Source organism: Acanthopagrus latus, chromosome 23 (assembly GCF_904848185.1).
Source record: "Acanthopagrus latus isolate v.2019 chromosome 23, fAcaLat1.1, whole genome shotgun sequence".
Taxonomy (NCBI): Eukaryota; Metazoa; Chordata; class Actinopteri; order Spariformes; family Sparidae; genus Acanthopagrus; species Acanthopagrus latus.
In genome coordinates, this window is record NC_051061.1 from 10,628,986 (window position 1) to 10,639,585 (window position 10,600).

At 45.5% G+C, this 10,600-nt stretch overlaps 1 protein-coding gene across 1 annotated transcript; it reads left to right on the forward strand.

Moving 5' to 3' along the window:
• The first annotated feature begins 434 nt into the window (after positions 1–434).
• On the forward strand, positions 435–4,382 carry tob1a (transducer of ERBB2, 1a). The gene is made up of 2 exons (XM_037089309.1): positions 435–757; positions 2,119–4,382. The coding sequence occupies exon 2, from the start codon at positions 2,373–2,375 to the stop codon at positions 3,399–3,401; it is 1,029 nt and encodes a 342-aa protein (XP_036945204.1). The 5' UTR covers positions 435–757; positions 2,119–2,372; the 3' UTR covers positions 3,402–4,382.
• Positions 4,383–10,600: the final 6,218 nt, after the last annotated feature.

A 10,600-nucleotide genomic window follows, 5' to 3' on the forward strand; every position in this document is an offset into this window, starting at 1 on the left:
TGGATACAAAAAGGTGAAAGCTACAACAGACCGTGAAACATCCACAACACGACGTTTTTCGCATCGATACAAGCGTTTTGCTCCCAGACAGCTCGAACACGAGTGTAGTTTATCTTTATATAATACCGTTCCAGCCTTAACATTAATTACTTTAGCCTCTCGCTGTCAGCACAGACCTAGGTTATCTCTGACGCAAGCGCTCATCACAGGCGTCTCTCCCATTTCACGGCATCATATGTCCCCCCCACCCCCTCTCCTCCGCTCCCGTAACTGACGGCGCGCGTCGGCCAATGAGCGCGCGACTCAGGCAGTGCTCCGGGGGCGGGTCTCGCGCTTCGCACCAATCGCGGCCGCACGTATTGTTTTGACCTCTGAAACCGCATCACCGCCTACCTCGTGCCCATGGCGGAGGAAGGCTATAAATAAGGGCAACGCTGTGGCAGGAGGCGGACGAAGTTGCAAAACTCCCGGAGAGGAGGGAGCTACTCTGCAAAGCCTGCTGGAAGAGGACGCAAAATTGAAACCTTAAAAGACAAAAAAACAAAAAAAAGAAAAACAACAAAACAAAAGAAACGCGAAGCGAACCGCAAACGCCAATCCTCCCGACATGTACATGTACTGGAATACTTTTTTGTAATGTTGATAATATATTCTATGTGAAGAAAGTATTTATACCTTTTCCTTTTTTTGTATTTGCACTAACTAACGGTACTTCAGAACTACTGAGAATCTTTATTTTTTACACACACAAAAAAACGTAAGTATATTTCAGCTGACTTTTTCTCTCTGTGTTTCCTGTCACGTATTATAATGTCAAGTTGTTATCGTGTGTGTTTGTCTGTTTTTTGCCTGCTGTCGTACTGTAGCTCTATTCATAGCCGATACTTACTAAGCTGATTTGCTGCGTCAGTCCACGAAGTTGGGGAGGGGTGTGTGTGTGTGTGTATGTGTGTGTATTCGAGATAGAGAGAGTGCATGTGCAGGCGCGTGCGTGCGGGTAAAAGTGTGTATCACCATCATGTTTTTTTAATCTAAAAAGAAAGAAATTACGACAATTTTTCAATCCAATAGCCTCGAAATGACGTCTGTGCGCTCGTGAGATCCTCCATAGCCTGTTTAAAGCATTTTGTTTCCCCCAATTGTCACCCGTGTCGGTACCGGTACCGGCTGTCAGTGGTCCAATATGCTGTGAAATAGCAACGACCGTCCCCCTTTAACTCCGTCACAAACTGCTCGAATGTATCGAGACCTGTGGCGATTTCGCAACTGAGAGTCTCCCGTTTTTTTCGTAAGGGGGGAGGCGATAAAACGCTGCACTCCCCCCGCAGGCCTCCATTTCAATTCCTACATAAATTAACCACTTTTATAGGCATTTAACGTCCGCAGTCAGCGTTATAGCTCGTCTCGTCGGCAGCACCACCACGAATTCGAGCTCACGGGTTTGTGACGTCTACGTTATTTATTTATTTATTTATTTATTTTCCCCAGCCTGACGTTGTGTTTTCACGTCGGCGGCTTTCGTGTCCACCGTGCGAAATTGGCAAAAGTACGGGTGTCGCCAAGTCGTCTTTCGACACTGTTTTTGCTACACTTGCATCGCATCGGCTCCTCCTAAGCTTCGACACCATATCCTCTTTAACGTGTCCTCCGTTGGGGCATGTCCTCGGGTTGAGTTTTAACGTTCACAGTTGTTTGAATGCAACTTGTCAGTCCCCCCTGCCTCACGCTGTATGGAGGCTACCCAGTTGCCTATTATGTAACAGGATTCCAGAGTCATACTGCGAGGGTTAATGTGCTCAATGCCATACTTTCTGAGATGTAGATCAACTGTGTGTGTGTTTGTGTGTGTTTATGTGTCACATAAAAAGATATAGATCAGATCAGAGGGCTTTAATATCGGTGCGTCAGCTGCACATTTTCCTCCACCTGACTTGTAATTCTGCTGCCTGTTGTGTGACATTAGACTTAGGAGCTGACAGCGGGGTCACAACGGCTGCGTGCACTGGCGCTTCATGCAGGCTGTCGAACAGATCAGTCCATCGTGAATGTCTTGCCCGTTCTTATGTGAATGTCTTAGGAACATGTTTTAAGTGTTTTTTCTTTTCTCTGTTTTTCCAGGAAAACATTATCACACCCCGTGGAAGGACATCACTTCTACAAAACCAGCACTTTTGCTTTTGAACCGTGTTTTTTTTTTTTTTTTTCCCCCCCTTTTTGTGTCCGAGCTGTCTGGTTGCTTTTTTTTGCCATCCTGCCTGGTGAGCGCCTGTTGTGTTGCCAACAACCACGGATAAACAAAGCAGACCCGGTGGACACAGTCAAGGTCAGACACGCCTAATCTTCACGCACCTGGTAAACTTCAGCAGTTCGCTATGCAGCTTGAAATCCAAGTAGCTCTCAACTTCATCATCTCCTACCTGTACAACAAGCTGCCGAGGCGGCGGGTCAACATTTTCGGTGAGGAGCTCGAGAGGCAGCTGAAGCAGAAGTATGAGGGACACTGGTACCCGGACAAGCCATACAAGGGCTCAGGATTCAGATGCATCCACGTTGGGGAGAAGGTGGACCCAGTGGTGGAGAAGGCAGCCAAAGAGAGCGGGCTGGACATCGAGGATGTCCGCAATAACCTGCCCCAGGACCTCAGCGTGTGGATTGACCCCTTCGAGGTGTCCTATCAGATCGGTGAGAAGGGGCCCGTCAAAGTGTTGTACGTCGACGACAGCAACGAGAGCGGAGCGAACAGCGGGGGGCTCGATCTGGATAAGGAGATCAAGAACAGCTTCAACCCCGACGCACAGGTCTTCATGCCCATCAGCGAGCCTGTGAACGGAGCCTCTCCGGGCTCCAGCTCCCCGTCTCCTCCTTTCGGCCACTCGGCAGCCGTCAGCCCCACCTTCATGCCCCGCTCCACGCAGCCTTTAACCTTCACGACGGCAACCTTCGCCGCCACAAAGTTCGGCTCCACTAAGATGAAGAGCAGTGGCCGCAACAACAACAACAACGGCGGGAGCGGCGCCGGGAACAAGGCGGCGCGTACCTCTCCCACCAACCTGGGCCTGAATGTGAACAGTCTCCTGAAACAGAAAGCCATCTCCACCTCCATGCACTCTCTGTACGGGTTGGGCCTCGGGGTGCAGCAGCAGCAGCACCAGAAGCCCTCGGCCCTGTCCCCCAATGCCAAGGAGTTTGTGTTCCCCAGCCTTCAGGGCCAGGGCAGCCAGAGCGCTCTCTTCCCCGGGGACAGCTCACTCAGCCTAAGCCCGCTGCAGTACAGCAATGCCTTCGACGTGTTTGCGGCCTACGGTGGCCTTAACGACAAGTCCCTTATGGATGGCTTGAATTTCAGCTTGAACAACATGCAGTATTCTAACCAGCAATTCCAGCCAGTAATGGCCAACTAGTACACGTAAAAGGTACTACTTAAGCTACTACTTCACACAGAAACGACCAGAGATAATGTGATACGGGGAAAAAAAAAACAAACACAAATGCACATTTTGAAAACTTAAAAAAACAAAAAAAACAACAACATGTAAACGAGAACAGAATGTCAAGGATAAAAGGAAAAAGTGACTTGTCAGCTGTAAGATCTATGTTACGAGTCTAAGAGCATGAGCCCGAGGGTGAATTACTTTGCCCCCTTGAGTTATACCTTTAGTACAAGATGTCCAAGCTTGGTTTTCCTAAACTTCAACATGCATCATTGTTATTTCTTTTGCCAACCAAGCACAAAATATTTTTTTTATGTGACTGTTTTAAGATATATAAAAAAAAAGGACAAAAAAACACAAAAAACAAACTCCACCACAAGTCATGGCCTCTTTCAGTATTTAAACATAACTGGACACCGCCAATTTTTTTCAAGAAATTGGCACAAATAAGTGGGATTTCCTGGTCTTTTTTCTAATTGTATAATTTAATTTAGTACAGAGTTTGTAAAATATCAGAGTATCTATTGTTTCTACGACATGGTATTGCATTTATATCTTTTTACTACTCCAGTGATCTGTGATGGCTGCAGCAACTTTATGTTTTCTTTTTTTTTTATTGAAATTATAAAAAATGAATCCATCTTTAAGAAAAAAAAACAAGAAGAAAAAAAAAAACATTGACTATTCTAAAGATTGTGTACAGAATATTCCGTAGTGGTGGGATTTAAGAATATTTGCTTTTTTGAAAAACATAAGAGTTGTATTTTCTGTTAAGAGTTTAAAGATTTTTGCTATATTATGGACAAAATGTAATCGTATATTAATTTTGTACCTACATTGTGCAATACTTGATAAAAAACAAACGGTATAACAAAGTATTTGGAGTCAGTGTCTTACATGTTAAGAGGGACTGATAGTTTATTAAGTTTGTATTAAAAAGCTTGAAAATAATTCCACCTGTTCAGTTTGTCTTTGGTTTTTTGTGGTTCGCCTGGTTGACACAGGTCTTTAAGGGGACTGTTTTGGGACCAAATCCAGTCCTGACGCTAGAACAATCTGGTGTTTTCTTACACCTACATATGCTCTGTACAGGAGCATGTCCTTAGCGCACACACAATTCTCACGTTTGATTCACAGTCATTTTAAGCTGAGAGGTCGTAGGTTTAGTGTGCTACACTAGTGAAAAGTACTTGAACACATGCTACATGAGATGAAATGTTCCATTCCCTGACACCCCTGCCTTCAGCACAGAGACACTGGCACACAAGCCTCGCCACAGGCCCCCGGCGACATTTGTTCAAACACGCAGGCTGTGTTGGCTAACAGTTGCCCTTGGGCCAAGTGTCGTTACACATATGGATGCAGGGGGTGTGATCGTGTCGAGCCTGATAACATCCTGAACTAAAGCCTGGTCTCATATGCATGGCGGGGCTGTTGGCTAACACGCTGCTGGAAACGTGTCACAAATTTCAGAGATTTAAAAAACCCAAACGGCACACAGGCGGAAACTAGGGAACCATCTCTGATGAGAAAAAAAAACATATTTCATACTGTAGAGCTGCAGCTGCTTGTTGATAGAAAGGAAAAATGAATCGTTAGCTACTCTGATAATCATGTCGATACTTTTTTCAAGCAAAAAACAAGTCAAAAACATCTGTTTCCAGCTTCTTAAGTGGAAGGACTTTCTGCCTCTCTCTCATTGATGTTGGCACATGAAGGATCGTTTCACTCTGTTGGTCGGACAAAAGAAGTAAAAGAAAACATCACTTTAGGCTCTGGGATACTGTGATGAGCATTTTTGACAGTATTATTACATTCGATAGATTTATAAAAACATAAAATTGTGTCAGATTAAATGATAAAGAAAACATTTTTTAGTTTCACATCTATCCTGTATGATGTCATCATATTCAGTGGGGTATGGGAGGAGTCCATACATCAGACTGTGTTGGGTGAAAGGTCAGGCAGACTTCCTCCGAGGTGAAAACACCCCCCCCGCGCCCCTCTGACCTCCTTGTAGATGGGAGACGCGTTTGTAAAAGCTCTCCTTCCAGCGAACTGACGGCATCACTTGCTAACACCGATAACAAAAGCCGGAGGGTGGAGCCGAATGCTAAGCTGGTCAGTTACGTTTCACCCACTGTCCTCAAGGATGTGGTCTGTTAATGGGTAACTCAGCAGTACGCTTTATGTGGGCTAAAATGACCTCCAAGCATGACCATACTGAGAGATACAGAGTTTCGCAGTTGTCTCAGATAAACCATTAACCTGGTAATTGCTCATAAAAACATGTTTTTTTTTAGAAAAACATGTAAAGGTGTAAAGTAGCACTTCCTCCAGTCCTTGGACTTTTGAACTGCTCACATTGTTGCACAGTCGTTCGGTTTAAGCATGTTTACAGTCACAATATAGATAATTAGAGTGGACAGCAACAAGGTGCATTTAAGTGAATTAAATTGAAATACTTTACATAATATATACAAGTGTGAGTAAGTAAGCAACCCCACTCTGCTGCATCAGAGTGAAAGACATGTTTCACTGCTGCCTGTGATGAGAGCTTGTTGGACTTTATCATGCCAGCACCGACTGACTAAAATCGCCCTGACCCTGCTGGCGCATCGCGGCCCCTCTGGGGATGGCTCATCATCTCTTGTCTGTCTGCGTGTCCCCTGATACACTTGGGGCTTGATAGGCTGTGTAAAGTTCAGCCTGCGTGTGTGGGTTTATCTCAGCTGCTGATACTGTGAGTGTTACACAGTATGGCGGGGGTGTTTGTTTATCTCGGGCCTGTGACGGCGTGTTTGTGCGCATGTGAAATCACTCGGGTCGCGTTTTGAGAAAGGCCCCGATGGATCACTGTTGGTTTTCGGCGCCCTTTCCTGATCTGTGGGTTCGTTATTGCTATCGATGGCTCCTCTGTACATCACAACTCAGGACTGTGACCCTCCTGAGGAGTCACGGACGCCACCCCCCTGTCCTTATCTGGCTTTTGTTATTCTGCACAGGACGAGAATCGATAGGACATATAAGTGGCACTTGAGGTGAAAAGAAGTGTGCGCTATAACCTCCAGAAAGCAATCTGTCCTCCACTTATTCAAGTTAGATTCATACTACTTAATAGGTTACCAAGACTTACATCGACCTGGAATCAACAAAGCTTACGTGATGGTGGAGGTTATGTATGAAATATAAACTGCTCAGGGTTACTGTTCATTGTTTCATTTTGAGTATTTTATCATATTAAAGTTACCTGATTACATCAAGAGACGAGCTATCAGAGCCAGGTTTCTGTTTCTAGAAAACAGGTGCGTGATGACTCAAAATCGTGAAGTACTATTGTGTAGTATTTGTATACAGATAGTATTTACATATGTACATACTTTGTGTTGGATTAAAAAATAAGGTCTCTTTGAATCCTTAAAGCGCAAGAGACATTAGTCAAGGAAGGTAACACTCCGTCGACGAACAGCTAGGCTAAGAGCAAGACTTAACTGTTCACTTCAGGTGTTTGCTATGGCTCAAAACTGGACATAAATACAAAAGTTTGGTCTCATCTTGAAGTAGAGCATCTGCAGACCTGACTCCATACCTGATATGTTGTGATCCACTAAAAACACAAAATAAATAAATCCCTGCTTTTGTTATCCTTACCGCCATCGTGTCTGTTAGCCTCGGAGGACTCTGCCGTCTGCAGAGTGCACTCTTCGGCTATCGCCAAATCACCAGCGTTATGGGTCTGAAAACCTAAATCAAATTACTCTAAATGCATTTGCTTTTGCAAGTGACGGTTATGAAATCGAATATTTTGTTAACCCCCCCCCCCTCAATCTCCAGCCCCAGGGGGGTGACAGACAGACAGCGGAAGAAAAGGAGGGGAGCTCTGACACAAGAGAGAGTGCGATATAGCGGATGTGAACGCCATTAAAGTACGGTAATAAGAATACTGGGGCGACAAAAAATCCAAGTGCGACACAAGGCTGAGAGTGGGATCAGAATAGCGCAGGGAAACGAGAGACAGAAGCCTGATGAGAAGAAGAGGAGTGGAGCAATGTGACTAGGAGCGAGAAAGAGCGAGAGTGAAACATTGCCAGCGCCACTATTGATGCTAATCCTGTGCCAAGCAACCCCCCTCAACTCCCCGGTCCCCCCTCCACCTGTCATAAAAACAGGTGGAGCTCAGCTCAGCTTGTGGTCTGCAGCCAGCCAACACAGCCTTATGGTAATGTCACCCTCCTCAGCAGTAAAAGAAAAAAGAGAAAGAAAAAAGAAAAACAGTTAATGGCTTTTCAGTCCCTCGTCCTAGCCCAACCCCTCACCCCATCTATTTCTGGAAGAACGCTGGAGCTGATTGAGCAATGATAAGCTGGAGGGAATTGTGCTTTCCTCTGAACATTACTTCACCACGCCTTATCTGTATCTCACAGGGGGGGGGGGGCGGAAGGGAAAGGATCTCAGCAAAGTGCAGGAGAAAATCCATCTGTTTGTGTTTTGTATTCTCCTCTGCGCTGAATGCTTATTAGGAGCAGTTGTGTCCGTTTAAGTCGAGCCGACGCTCCGTTTTTAGAGGTGTGCAGCTATGCTTGCCTCTGGTGCGCATTAATGAGAAAGCTAACATTTGTTGACTGGTCTTCACAGCTGAAGCTTAAGCGAGCATCAAGGGCACCGACGCACAGTTGCTCTCAACAGTTGCTCAGGCACCCGTTTGGAACACGTGAGCCGTTTACAAGAGTTTACATTTGCTCAAATGTATTCTGCGCTGGTACAAACCTGCAGCCACCACCTGTCTCATACTAATTCAAATAGAAGTAGAATGACTGTTAAATGTGCGGGTATCACTATTGATGACCACTATGAACAAACGCTACATTTACAGTTAAATGTGCAATATGTAACAATTTGCCACCTGTTGAATTTATACTCAAAAACAAAAAACGAGGGCCACATAAGCTAACTGCCCATTGGCTGACTGTTAGCATAGTTAGCTGTGCGGCTAGCAGTCCAGACTGGGAGCTCATGGAACCAGTGGGGTAGTGTTGGTGTTTACGCTGCTAGTACAAGTGCTCTGGAGCCAGACATGCCGGGGCTAGCTGGTTAGCGTGCTAACCTCAGTAGACACAACACATTACACAGACGTCACTGCTCCAAAATTGTTGTCGCTTCACACACCGTTGATCACTACACCGTATCTATAAACTATTTACAACGTATTATGAACATTAGTTTCAACTTTACAATGAAGAAATTGCTTATGAAATGGTTTATAAAGCATTGCATTGTATTAAAGTCAAGCAACTCTTAAAGTTTAATTAACTATAAACTAATTATTATAATGTCTTGCCAATGTATGTACTCCACTGAGTGTGTGCGTGCCTGTGCGCACACTGGCCATGCGGGCACACTCAGAGTAAACTGTGCTTCAGACGCGTAGCGGGAGTTGTCCCGTTTGCTGTGTACACTGTAGATATCCCCGGCAGACACTCAGACGCCCAGCCCTTTAAAATGCAGCTGCTCTTATCTGCAGAGGGCAACCGAAAACAAACACACAGTCCTCGGCCTCCCCCTCCCAACCCTCGCCGCACCTCTCAGGGTGACGTACTTTGGCTTTCCAGTGCAGTCTATCACGGCACTCCCACACCTGACACCGGGTCCCCATCCCAACATGCATTGCAGCTGAAAGGGGTGTGCCTCCGCTGTTTATGGTATCTCTAGGTGCACGTGCGCCGCCTTATCAGGTGGATGATTCGCATGTATGATTCTGTTTTGTTTGGCATTAGTTCTGATTATATTTCTTTATTGCTTTGTGATTGGATACAATTGTCAGGCCAGAGTTTGAGGCCAAGATAGTGCCTACTTTTAAAAATGTTAATCTTAATATGGCCTTCATTTGGGAATCACACCATTATTTCTGGATCAAAACGGAACCTATTTCTAAAAATGAAACCCATCCATGATTCTACAACGCTGTACCCCCCAAACTGGCCTCTTTAATTGTGAGGAACTTGGCTACTTTCTCCAGTGTCCAAGGGTCATGAATCAGCTTGTCAAGCAGAGATTAATCAGCGCTGTGCAATCTGCAGATCTGTGGCTCTGGTGGTGGCGGCGGCGGAGGAGTCACGAGTAGGGGAAGGCATGGGGGGTGGACACCTGCTATTCATCACTTCCTAGAGTGTGCACGTTGCGCATTCAGGTGAGAAAGAAGGACACTGTGGCAGCAAACCTTTTGGAATCGCTGAGAGGCGTCATGCTGGTTTGAAGACGCCGGATTCAGAAGAAAGAGAAGAATGAAATCATCACAAACACATGTGCACAAACAGGAGAGCGTACGATTGTGCCGTGCACGCTTTCGCCTGCGAGGATTACAGCAAAACTCGAAGCAAGAAGAAGAGCCCGGAGTCCTCCCTGAAAGCACATTCATATGAAACTTTCCCTCCACAGCCACTTAATCCATATTATCTTCAGCTGAAACGTCACCACAAAGTCTCCTCTGTTTGCAGAGGAAAAAATAGCTATTGCTCTCTAAACGCCTTTTCCGTCTACTTAGAGTCAGTCTGGATTTACCTGACTTACACCTCAGAATGCTTTGAAGACTTTCATGAATAACATTTACACACATTAAAGAAGAGAGAACCCGGTGACGACTGGCCACCCAGCATCTGACTTGTGACTTGGAGCAGCGAGACGCACACTTTGTTCCCTTTACTCTTCCGCAGCTGTCTGCGCAGAACTAAAATATCTCCTCAACACAGTTAATGTATTCTCAAGATCTCATGGAAGGTGTTTTTTTTTTTGTTTTGTTTTGTTTGTTTTTTTTCCCCTAGCATACTGCTCTAAATGTGTGAGGATGGGCTCATTCGCTCGCATTCGTATGGATCAGTGGGACGGAAAGTCAGAACGTGTGAAGATAAAGCCATCTCTGCAGCCTTTATGGCGGCGCAGTAATCGTGAATGAACACTATTATGTCACTTTGAGAAGTGCAGGGATGAGGTCAACTGCAGAGAGAAGAGGGCGTGTGTGTGTGTGCGTGCGTGTGTGTGAGAGGAGAGGGAAGTAAGACCCACACTGCCGGTAATGTCATGATAGGGTGGTAAATGGCACATGTGACTGCGAGTGCGCTGCGAGAATGCAGCGGCTTCTAAGGGAAATAGTGATGTAAACGTTTACAGTGAGA

Bases quoted from the DNA above. Each gene is read 5' to 3' on its own strand.
- tob1a (XM_037089309.1), top strand. From the start codon at position 2,373: ATGCAGCTTGAAATCCAAGTAGCTCTCAACTTCATCATCTCCTACCTG.